The following is a 12,672-nucleotide window of genomic DNA, read 5'->3' as shown; positions in this document are numbered from 1 at the left end:
CCATCCAGCCTCACAGGGTAGCTAAAGCTAGTGTTCTATACAGCTCAGGTGTAAACGCATAGGGAAGCCTGAGAGATGCCCGCTGGGCTGTCCATCAGCCTGCTGTGTGTGTGTGTGTGTGTGCGTGTGTGTTCTTCCTTTCTTTACCACCATATACTTGGAAAGCCACGTTCAGGATCTGCCTTCAGCTCCACAAATGCTTAAGCTTATCAGGACTATCTGTCCAGGATATGAAAGGCAGCAACTTGACATGGAATTCCTACTGTGAATTCCGCAACATTCAAGTTTCAGGTGACCAAATTGCTTATCATCCAAACTTGGGCATTAACGTGAAAGGGGATGGTATTAATAACTATGCCTGGAATGCCAGGCAGAATAAAACAAGTCTGATCCTGGTAAGTAGCATTTGCCAACCAACCACAGCTAAGTGTGACTGGGGAGGCGGAGTGATAACCTCAATCGATGCGGAGTAACTACCACCAGAAGACTCCTAGGAGGTTAGCACAAAACCCGAGGCCGAGCCCCAGCTCCTGTGGACTGTGCACAACAATAGCTCAGGTCTCTCCCCGGAGAAAGAGACCCCAGGGCAGACAGCTTCCACCAGAGTTAATGTGACGTCACAGGCAAAGTTCCAGGGGGTTAGGGAAGGGTTGAGGTTAACCCAGTGGTTTTTAAGTCTGATTTTGAAGGGCTCTTCCCTGCCAACCCAGGCACACAGACTTGGTCAGCAGCCCCAAACCTAGCCAGTCTCTTGAGCACTGGGTAATCTTCAGAGGGCTTGACCCCTAGGAGACTTGGAAGGTACAGCATGTTCGTGGCTCCCTAGAGAAATAACATCTCTAAGGAGGAGGAAGTCAGCCTCCTGGTGCCTGGAATGACTTCAGGGGGTGTGAGCCTTCTTCCCCGTGGTGCCCCTTGGCACCCTGTCTCTGTCTACTCCAAACATCCCAAGCACCATCCTTGCTGGTGGGCGCCAGGGATGCCTGGCAATCAAAGGATCAGTTCCTTGCATCAACATTTTTGGGAATTGAGGCAAAAACCCAAATCCAACTCCAGGCCCAAACCCAACTCCAGGCACAATACCCCGTCCATTTGAACATTGGTTTGGAAGCGCGAAGCCGGCCAGCTGACGGCACACACACAGGCGCCTGAGCTGGGAAACCACGCGCCCCCCTGACGGCCGCTCTCAGAGAAGTGAAAGAGGAAAGGAGGAAAAACTTACACTACTATCATCCATTCTCTCGCGCCTTTTAGATTTGTGGGTCTCATAGTCTTCCATGAGGGTCTGCATCAGATTCTTGGGCCGCTGGCTTCCGGCAGCCTCTTCGGGCGCTAGGTCAGGCTGCAGGCTGGGGCCTTCGGCTGTGGGGGATGGAGGAGGTCTGACTTTCTCTATTTTCCCTGAAACAACACGAAGAGAACACCCTTTCTAAGCTCGTCTGCTCGTGACTGCTTTCTAGAAGAAGAGAAAGTGGCAAAAACGACAAAGCACCCTCTGACATAGACAGCGGTACCCGAGTGAGGGTTACGTGCAGGTTGGTTTATTACAGAGAGAAATGCACTCAGCGATAACACACAAACCAAAAACCTCAACGACACCGGGTCTAAAACATCAGCTGGGATCAAACTGGCCTGCTGGGCACTTGGCAAACGTGTCAGACAGACAGACAGACAGACACGGGCTCCAGCTGATGTTCCATCAAGGACACAGACTTAGGCTGTCAGAGGTGGCAGTGCCTGGAACCTTGGAGATTCGGTCTGCGAAGGGAAGGCTGTGTGAGGTCCACAGGGGCCGACGATGGTACCCTGGCCTCCCAGTTTCCTCCCAGGGTTCTAGCCTCTACGTTAGAGGCGGCCAACAAGAGTCTGATGGCCTTCCCAGGCATAACAGGTGCACAGCACAGCATCATCCAAGTGTTGAATGAGAACAAGGTCTGTCTTTCCCAGGTCTTCCCAGTCTTACACTGGCCAGCTTCACTCGTTTTCCTTACCTGCTGGGGTCCCAAAAGCCTTTGGGGTAGAGGACTGCCCTCTCCCCTCCTCTCACCCCACCTTATGGAAGGAATGCAACAAAGCAGTAGAGAAGGTGCACCCCAGACCTGGGGCATCTTCACCCACCCTCCAGCAACTCCCAGGAAAAGGTAGCGTGGGCCCCAGGCCTTTCACTAAGACCATCCACATCCCTCCCCAACAAGCCTGGGGAATCTCTTTCCTGCCAAGGGCCATTTACAGATTTACAGCATCACTCGCAGGCCAGACACAACTGCCAACGTAAACATCAGCCTGCTGTAGACTTATGGAAGCTCAAGTGCCACCTGGGCTTGCGTTGGCAGGGCCAGACCAGATGACTCCCTGGGCCCTGTCTCCCAGCTCATCAAGGGACAGGTTTTACTGCCACAGAGCCCCAGGCGCACCTCTGAGAAAGTGCAGCAGGCATGACAGGGCATGACAGAGCACCTGCCCTATAAGGCCTCATTTAAGAGCCATGTTAATATTCAGAACGGACAGCACTCAGTGAAACCTAGCTACTGTTTCACTGGAATACCCAAAGAGGAATGACTACTGGGTGAGGACGAGCAAGTCCCTGGTGTTGGGCATCGACTTTTTACAACTCTTGTAGGACCAGAAATGGTCACTTCCTGTGTGTCCTCATCACCACCATCAGCCACCCCTCCAGCTCTGAGCTTCCAGGAAGCACAGTTTGTCCTCTCTGCCTGTAGCTGTTCCTTTTCCCACACCCCTCAGAAGGGCCCTCCACCCTTTGGTCACACTCTGTGAAAGCCATTGTCACATACTGACCTGGCTCATATCTGCTTATTGGAGCTTCTGTAGCCTCCACTCGGCTAGGAAGTCACCTGAGGACAGGGACTGTTTCGGTCACTGGGAATCGCCTTAATCCACTTGAATGAACCTCAACAGAGCAGGGCCCTGTCTGATCCGGTCACTGTTGCATTCCTGCCCTGAGCGACTGTGGAATACAGCACGAGGCGGGAGTCCATGGTTGTTGAGCAAACCAGTAAGTCCATGACGATATACACAGCACAGCCATGCAGTGAGTGCTTCTGGATGGGGCAGAATGCCCCACGGAGAATCTAAGGAAAGAGTTTTAACGCCTTCACCCAAGCCCTGAAATAAAACCTTTTAAGTACACAGAATCGCAGACTCAATGGCTTCATAGCAATGTATATATATGGACATTCTTCTATGAGCTACGTGTTGCTCTGCCTTATGGCAACCTTGTGATGTAATTAGGCTGATGTCCTGGAACCCTCTGTGGGTAAATCGAGGAACAGGATGCATGCTGAGAGAGAGACAGAACCAGGCTGAAAGGTTACTGTAGAGAGTGGTCAACCATCAAGCATGAAAGACACGTCTGGCTTATTTCCTTTTATTCTCACAAACCCAATCTCATTCTTAGAGCCAGTTTTATTGGTCACAGCCACTAGAGGGCACAAAAGCAACAGGAAACAGAAGCTGGCTGAGCCGCCCTGGAGCGGCGGCTTCCAGAGAGAAGGTGGCTCTGGCTCATCAGTGCCTTGTCAGAGACCAGGGAGGGGCTGTCCCAGGTCTGCAGAGAAGGGAGCCGCTGGTGTCTCTTAGACTTCCCGCCAGTGTCTTCTGGTTAGTGTCAAGGGAAGCCAGCACGGCCAGGGCTCTAATCCCAGCCGTGCTCTTCCAAGTATGGTTCACACCATGCACTAGAACCGTGTGCCACCTTAGGGAAGCAATTAGAGAGGCAGTAGTGATCCCTGGGCAAGCAGGATTAGGAGGCACTTTATTTTTATTCTTTATTCCCCTACCCCCAGCCTAAGCATAAATGAAAATATAAAACCAGAAAAAATGTTTTCAATTTTCCCATACTGAGAAAAGTAGGTAAGGCCGATTGCTTTGACCTGCACGGACTAGACAGCTCCCCAGGGAGCCGCTGAGGCCACACTTCCCTAGGGTCTCCAAAAAGAAACTGCTTGTCTCTGCAACAGGGGTTCTCACAGGGCCTGGGCGGGGCTGACGAAGGAGCAGGGAGGGCAGCCGGATTTTCAGTCCAGATTAGCCAGCTGCTGTCTCCCAGCGAGAGTGGAAGAGAAAACCGGGGAACGTGGATTGGTGTTTCCTGTTTACTTAACGTCAGATCGTTCAAGCACCTTTCTGGTCCAGAGAAGAGAGCCAGGCCTTGGCTGCACTTCCGGAGTCTGCAAGCAGGACGGATTCCCCTTGGGTATCGGTGGCAGCTACACTGGCAGGGGGCGGAGGGCAGAATCCGCAGCTCCTCCTACCCAAGGGAACCCCGGCGTGGGTCTTGCGCGTATTCAGAACACAGCTGCTGTCACCCTCAACAGCACAAACCCCCCTTCCTGGAGATCAGCTCCTAACGTCTAAAGAGCCAAGGAGGCGCACTCTAAACGTTTAGAAGATTGCTTTGGTTGAACCTGATGGCTGGGAGATGACTCCACACCAGTGGAGTCTGAGGTCTCAGCTCAAAGACCCTTTGTTCCCGCGTGTCTCAAACGAAAAGAAAAGCCCTCACCCACGCTCATTTAAACACCCAACCGAACCGAACAAAAACACCCACCGGGTGACATGCCTTGGCCCAGGCTTCCTCAATGACCTCTTTCTTCACACAGCACTGGGCTGGCGTTGCAAGCCTCTCAAAGGTCTCCCGAGTCCCCAGGAATGAGCTCAGACTTGTGGCTCCAATTTCCTGTGCTCTCCTTAAAAGGGAACATCCTGCTCAGGCCCAGAGCGCATGGGCTTGTGTGGGTCCAGCTGTGACCCACAGCGCGAGCGCTGGGCCTTGTTCTTTCATGTCCTCCTTTGAAGGCCCCAGGGGTGGGAGAATGTGATGATATGAACCTCCAGATCCTAAGCCTGGCCCAGAAATGAGAAATGCCTGGGCCTGGTGACCTATGTCCGAGAAACCGTCAAATACTGTTGCTTCAAGGCTAAGTCTGGGTGATGGATGAGTTGCTGATATTGGGCCTGTCCCTACACCCACAACTGGAAGGATGAAAAGTCTAGAAGGAGAGAGCTCTGCTTCTCCAGGGACACCTGGTTCCAAACAACAGCACCAGGGGCCAGCACAGTGGCGCAATGGGCTAAGCCTCTCCTGCGGCCCCAGCACCCCGTATGGGCTCCAGTTTGTGTCCCAGCTGCTCCACTTGCAATCCAGCTCTCCGCTGATGGCCTCGGAAAGCAGTAGAATTTGGCCCAAGTGCTTGGGCCCCTGCACCTGTATAGGAGATCCAGAAGAAGCCCCTGGCTCCTGGCTTTGGATTGGTACAGGTCCATCTGTTGCAGCCATCTGGGGAGTGAACCAGCAGATGGAAGACCTTTCTCTCTGTCTCTCCCTCTCTCTGTCTGTAACTCTGCCTCTCAAATATATAAATAAAATATCTTTTTTTTAAAAAACAGCAAGGAAGAAAATCATGATGATAACAATTCTACCACCAAGAAGTTTTTGTTAATCACATTTCCCTACCAACATGGTGGGCTTGGCTGGGTGAAGGGGGAGGGGGAGAGAGGGGAGAGGAAATGTTTTCATGGTAACGCTTATAATTTTATTTTCACTCACTACACTTAATGATGAACTATGCCACTCTTTGGTTTTAAAATCATAGCTAGGGGCCAGCGCCACGGCCCACCTGGTTAATCCTCCACTTGCGGCAACGGCATCCCATGTGGGCACTGGGTTCTAGTCCCGATTGCTCCTCTTCCAGTCCAGCTCTCTGCTGTGGCCCAGGAGGGCAGTGGAGGATGGCCCAAGTGCTTGGGCCCTGTACCCGCATGGGAGACCAGGAGGAAGCACCTGGCTCCTGGCTTCGGATTGGCGCCGCGCACTGGCCGTAGCAGCCATTTGGAGGGTGAGCCAATGGAAGGAAGACCTTTCTCTCTGTCTCTCTCTCTCTGTCTAGCTCTATCTGTCAAATAAATAAATAAATAAAATCACAGCTAAATACTGAGCATTCATTCCTAAATCAGACTTTCTGGGAGAAATTTTAATTCTAAGGAAGTAATCTGGAAACATTCCCAAGTCGGAACAGAAAGCAATTTTACCATGCGTGACCTGTTACTCATTTCAGGCTCACAGCCACCGCAAAAGAGCAACTTGGAAGCTTTTCTGCGAAGGTTCTCCAGACCTTTTCTTATAACCTAATGTTGACAGCAACAACACGAACTCTCACTGGGAGTCTTTCACAGGCCAGGCAGCGCGTTGCCTTGTCTGTGACGCAGGCGCGACGTTCTTCCCCGTTTTGGACACTACGTTCTCCATGAAGAAACTTGAGTTTATAGAGGGGAAGTAAGCTGCTTACAGCCTTGCAGCTGACATGCAAGTTTACTTTCAAAGTCACGAGAAATAAAAATGTCATTAGGTGAACTACAGATGTATTCTCTGGTGTTCCAGCAGCTCTGTCCGGCACACTCTCCCATGTCCCTATCTGACCTTGCGTCTCCCGCCCCCTGAGTGGAAGCAGTTGTCGCTTATCCACAAAGATCAAATAGATCTGAGATGCCAAGTCTGCCGACCGGTAACCGTGGCTGGTAGGAGGCACAGTCATATCCTGTCCTGAACTCCAGCAGCCACAGAGGACATCCTGCTCCCAGCCTGGCCCTGGCTGGCTCCCACTGCTTACCACAGAACGTGCAAGGATTAGACCCTTTGATCTGCACCCTCTGTCAGCTGCAGATCACGCGTCTTTCTTGGTACGTGGCTGAGTGTGATTCCTTAGGGGGCATTGCCCTAACTTGGCCAGGTAGGCCCAGGCAATGAGGGCACCATGCAAGGACCCAGTAAGGCACGAGCACCACCAGGAGCCAACCTGGATGCCCTGGGTCTATTAGAAGGAGCGGCAGAGCCTGCCTACAGCAGGAACCGGTGAGGAACCTTCTCCTATTCCCAAGTCCAACTGTACAAAAGCCGTGACCTTAGGCTTGCCAGAACAGAAAGCCTGGGAGTCTATATTTTCCAAGGAGTGAGGCTGTCGGCAGTTGCCCTTCTCAAACATTTAAGGGTTATATCCAAAAGAATTCTGAATTCTGTAATTTGAGAAGTCTTGATTTCATCATTTGCCTTCACCTCACGTCAAACCTAAGACTTTTCTTACTAAGTCCTGTTCAGATAGTGTGTGTGTGTTTTTTTTTCTTTTTCAAATGAACAAATTTTCTGGGTTCAGATACATAAAATACAGGGACGTTCTGGTCTAAGGAACAAAGTTAGATCTTAAAGAGGAAAGGGGAACAGCAGAAAGCAGGCACGGTGCTCAGAGATACGGTAAATGAGTTTGGCTGACCTACATGTTCACGTTCATGTTCAGTTCATGATGTAAATACTGAGCCATGGTCACCCTCATGAGGCAACTGATTCCGTGTGCTGAGAACCCAGTTCTCCCAAAGATCTCAGGCAATGAGCCTGTTGCTGGAGTGGGTGGCTGAGTTTCCTTTGGGAAAATGGACTTGAGGAAGGACCTAGTGAACAGCCAGGCTAGACGGTTGCCAGGGACTATGACAGTTCCTCCAGCACCTGCTCAGCTCTTTGGAAAACATCAGCAGTTTTGCCCACCGTACTCCAGGGCACTAGAACTTCGTTCTGAAGGCACCAAGGCACCATCCTGGGCCACTGGGGTAGTACTGTTTCGTGGCTTCTGAGAGTCAAACTCATACATCCAGGCCACCGCAAGCAATGGTTCCTTAGCTACAGTGGCTCCAAAAACAAGGGTCAGGAAGGAACCAAGAAAATGCAGAGGTCAGGTCTGAGACCAGGAGGGGACAGGGGGAGACCGAGCTCAATCATCATGGGTTGGAGAAGGCAGTGTTTCGTGCATCTCATGGAGCAGGAGAGGGTGGGGGAACGGGGTGGATCTGGGAGACAAATGAGCCTAGGTTTTTTTTTGTTTTTTGTTTTTTAATTTATTTGACAGAGTTAGACAGTGAGAGAAAGAGACAGAGAGAAAGGTCTTCCTTTCATTGGCTCACCCTCCAAATGGCTGCTATGGCCAAAGCTGTGCTGATCCAAAGCCAGGAGCCAGGTGCTTCCTCCTGGTCTCCCATGAGGGTGCAGGGCCCAAGCACTTAGGCCATCCTCCACTGCCCTCCCGGGCCACAGCAGAGAGCCGGACTGGAAGAAGAGCAACCGGGACTAGAAGGCGGAGGATTAACCAAGTGAGCCACGGCGCTGGCCCCATGAGCCTAGGTTTGAATCCAGGTTCTACCACTTTCTGGTTGAATGGCCTTGGGCAATTTGCTTAATCTTTCTGGGCTGCCGTTTATTCCAGAAAGGGAATAATTTGACAGGTCCGTAATCCTTTATGAATAATTCCAACATCCGAAAAGCTCTGAAAATCAATTTTTTTTGTAACTTATTTGGCAGCAAAACCTGGCATGACTCTTCCCAGGCTTGTCTTAATCCTACAGAATGTTAACGCATTCTTCCAAAGTTGTACAACAGAAATATAGTCAGATGGCAGGGTGAAGCCCAGAACCCATGTTAAATAATACTTCTTCTAAATAATACCATCTATCAACTTTATGGATTGTCTAAAATCAGAAGTAGTCTGAACCCAGAAATATATCAAGGGTCCGATAACTTGCATTACATCTGAGAGGGCTGTTGGAAGGATTACACAAGAAAACAAGAAATGAGGAATCACAGGTGAAATAACTAGCATTGTCCATACCACTGAGGTCTTAGCAAGTCAGAGCTGCCAGGAATAGACTCGTGTCACCAGAGAACCGTCAGGAAATACGGCAGCGGACAATAACCAGCAGTAGGCTACTGCACGGGCCGAGCTCCCCACAGCCAGCTGGGCCCCGGCACGCTCTCTTACAGAAAAGGGAGGCGCTGCACGGTGCTGACCGAGAGCCCTCTCCCGCCCAGCCTGCAACGGGATCTTTCCATCAGCTGCTGACACAGGGCCGAGCGCCACAAGTGAAACCCGGCCTCAGCTGACTGCCTCAGCCTGATATAAGCCACAGCCTCCGCTTCTCACAAAGTATTTTGCTCTGTGTAGGACTTTCTTTGTGATATTTAAAGATGATGAAGGGGTTAAAAAAAAAAGAACTTAATCAAAATCTTTAGATTGCAATGATCATCTCATCCAAGCTAACAACAGAAGTTGACACCCCCACACAAATTCCTTTAAAAAAAAATGTGTTTTTCTTGAGAGGCAGAGAGATAAGAGAGGGGTTCCCATCTGTTGGTTGCAGGTAATGGTACAGGTCTCCCATGAGGGTGACAGGGACCCAACCGACTTAGATCATCACTACTCCTCCCCCCCCCCCCCGCCCCGTTAGCAGGAGACTGGAATCAGGAGTGGAGCCCAGATTTGAACCCAGGTACTCCAGCATGCAATATGGGTGTCTTCACTGGCCTCTTAACTACTATGCCAAATGCTCAGACAGAAATTCCATTTTTATCAGATGCTTAACCTGCACATTACCACACTGTTCTAACTTTTAGAAGATGTGGATCGACATTCCAAGTTTATGGGGTCCCATATTCACATCATCTTCTTTTTTTTTTTTTTTTTCTTTACTGCTCAAGCCCTACTATTCAGTCCCCTGAGTGAATTCTCTGACTCGGTAGGTCAGTTCAACATCTGGCATGAAAAACAGAAACTATTTCAAAAATCAAAACGACTCATCCCCTGAGTTTCTCTGGCATGTTTAGAACTTGGAAGTGAAACCAGGATATTTAAAAATAGACAGAGGCACTGAAGTGAGAATTGTGCTGCCCTTCCCCCAACACGAAAAGACACTTGAAATGGTCCTAAAATGTAAGACTCCACACACACACACACACACACCCCCCCCCCCAACTAGCACAAACTCCTCTCCTCAAGGGTATTTTGCAGCCAGCCCTTCAAGTCAGGCTGTGCACCTGCCAAGGCGAGGCTTTGATTCTCTACTTCTATGTCCCATGAGTAGAAGGCACCCATGTACATGCTTTTGAGGCCACGGCCTCCCACTCCACGCGCAGGCACTGGGTAAGACGGTGGCATGCCTTCAGAAGTACTTGAACAGAGGAAGAAATCAATCTGAGTCCGCACAATGGACTTAGTAAAGCAGGAAGACTTCCGGTCCATCAGTCATGGATGGAGGCAGGACGGCCGGGAGAGGTGCGGAGGTAATCACCCCTTCAGAAGCCTTCATTGGCTTCCCACTGCCCACGGAATGAAGTTGGACGTCTACAACCCTTCACATGATTGATAGAGCTCTTGGCTGCCTGAATCCCAACCAACTTTTGCTTTCTTTCGTTGTAAATCTCTTCCTTTAGCTGCCCGGGCACCTCTCCGGGTGCCCTTCCTTCAGGCAGGAACAATCTCCCCCACCTCCTTGGCCCAACCTCTGCTCCTTCAGTTCTCAGCTTGGATGGTAGCTTCCCCAGCAAGGAAGACGACCCTCAGCTTCAAAAGAGGGGCTCTCCCTTGCTCTGTGCTTCAGGTATTCTCCGTGCTGCTGTCATGAAATTGCCAAGTTCACATGATGTTGTTTCTCATACTAAGCCATGAACTCTCTGACAGCTGGCACTGTGCACCTTGCTCTCCTTTATAAGAACAAACATCACTCAGATTCTATTTAAGAGGAACTTTTCCCTTTAAAAGTCAAGAACCAACAAGATACAATTCCCAGATAGCGGGACTTTGAAAATGATTACATCCTTTTCAAAACAGAACCTCTGGGGCTAGCGCTGTGGCACAGTGGGTTAATGCCCTTTCCTGAAGCGCCAGCATCCCATATGGGCGCCAGTTTGAAACCCGGCTGCTCCACTTCCAATCCAGCTCCTTGCTGTGGCCTGGGAAAGCAGTAGAAGATGGCCCAAGTGTGCGGGCCCCTGCACCTGTGTGGGAGACCTGGAAGAAGCTCCTAGCTTTGGATCAGCGCAGCTCCAGCCGTTGCGGCCAACTGGGGAGTGAACCATTGGATGGGAGACCTCTCTCTCTCTCCCTGCCTCTCTTCTCTCTGTGTAACTCTACTTTCAAATAAATAAGTCTTAAAAAAAAATACAGAACCCCTATCACTCTCCCTCTTTTAAAGGCAAAGAAACTCAGAGCAAAACCAAATATCTTGGATGGGGTTTATGTCTAATTCACTTTTCAGTGGAAGGAATTAGTAGATATCTCCTTTCTTATCACATCCTAGTTCTCAAGGGATTTTCTTTGCCTAAAGTTTTTAGGATTCCAGCATGTCGACATGATTTCTACCAGAGAAGTAAAAAATTATATTTTTCATCACCTAATCCCAAATCATCAGTCTGAGTCACATGGCTGAGTCACTTCTTTTGGCATAAGATGTGAGGCAGTGCAGCAAGAACTTAGCAACATCTTCATTCACAAAACCAAAGTCAGAGCCAGCAGCTCTGACCTTGGCCATGAATCATCCAGTTAGCCTGCTCAGAGTAACGTGTCCACCTGCTTCCTGATCATGAACTTGGAGGTTGGCTGGTCAACCAGCACTCTTTAGGAACCTTTAGGTTCCCAGGTATAGACAGGAGAAAAAAAAAAAAAAGGCAAAATTGCTTTGCATTCAGTTTATTTCAATCCATGTTGTAATTCTGGGAACCCCTAGGGCATTCTTTAGAGGTTCTAGAGATAAATACAAAGCCATGAGGTGTACTCACGTCATCACCGTGTCTGTTCTACATGAACCAAACTGGAACAGAGTGTAGACTTACACGGTTGAATTACAACCTTCCCAAAGGGACAGACACCAATCCCATGGGCAGAGCTTTGGGAGAGGAGACAGGTGCTCACACAGAGGTAAGTTCTGGGGAAATGTCAAAGGCAGACATTAGGACTAAGACTTGTTTCAAGGCAATGTTAGTACTGGCGGGGACATCTGACAGACCAGAGCAGGTAGAGGACCCAGAGGAGAGTATCAAAATGTATTTGTATTAAATAAATGTCCATGTTCTAGAAATAAACTTGGGGGAAAAATGATGAGGGATGCAAGTAAGAAGTGTAGTGGGAAAATATAAACAAAACAAAACTAAACTTCTTCAATGGTCTGAACATTTGCACCCTCCCAAAATTCCTATGTTGAAGCTTAACCACCAACATTAGGAGGTAGGAGTCTTTGTAGATTGGATGGCGAGGGCTGAGTCTTCCTGAGTAGGATTAGTGCCTTTATAAAAGACCACACAGAAGGGCCGGTGCTGTGGCATAGAGGGTAAAGCCACTGCCTGCAATGCCGGCATCTCATATGGGCACCAGTTCAAGTCTTGGCTGCTTCACTTCTGATCCAGCTCTCTACTATGGCCTGGGCCCTTGGGTTCCTGCACCCATATTGGAGACCCGGAGGAAGCTCCTGGCTCCTGGCTTCAGATTGTACTTTACGGCAGGTTCTACAATGAGATAGTCCTAAGGGTTGGCGAGGTAAGAGGAGCTGGTGCCAACCAGCAGGAGGCGGGGGATCATGGAACCTGCCTTGCAGATGAGCGGAAGGAGCTGAGATGCCTGGAGAACTTGTCTCCAGCAGTGAGGCTACAGGCTCGTGTTGGCATCCTTAGTCATAAAGTAGACTCCCCAGCTTGGAATGACATCAAGGGGTATGAAGACTTTTTTCCAGGTCAGGAAGGTCCCCTTTTATCTCTGTGCCAAGCCAGCCCATCACAAGGAATTTAAAGTGAAACTGGGGGCTGGCGCTGTGGCATAGTGGGTAAAGCAGCCAGCCGCCTGCTGT

At 50.0% G+C, this 12,672-nt stretch overlaps 1 protein-coding gene across 20 annotated transcripts in view; it reads right to left on the bottom strand.

The window, feature by feature from the left end:
• The window catches only part of PALM2AKAP2 (PALM2 and AKAP2 fusion), a 593,877-nt gene that overhangs the window by 13,278 nt on the left and 567,927 nt on the right, over window positions 1-12,672 (bottom strand). For 15 of the 20 annotated variants that reach the window (XM_089299779.1, XM_089299809.1, XM_051852118.3 and 12 more), the window contains 1 exon segment: window positions 1,223-1,401. The exons of the other annotated variants lie outside the window; for them this stretch is intronic. In XM_089299779.1, coding sequence (XP_089155905.1) covers window positions 1,223-1,401 — 179 coding nt within the window. 20 annotated transcript variants of the gene reach the window in all.

Source organism: Oryctolagus cuniculus, chromosome 1 (assembly GCF_051225735.1).
Source record: "Oryctolagus cuniculus isolate XC-2025 breed Fujian yellow rabbit chromosome 1, ASM5122573v1, whole genome shotgun sequence".
NCBI classification, from domain to species: Eukaryota; Metazoa; Chordata; class Mammalia; order Lagomorpha; family Leporidae; genus Oryctolagus; species Oryctolagus cuniculus.
Note: the sequence above shows the minus strand (reverse complement) of the source record. Positions and strands in the feature narration are given on the sequence as shown.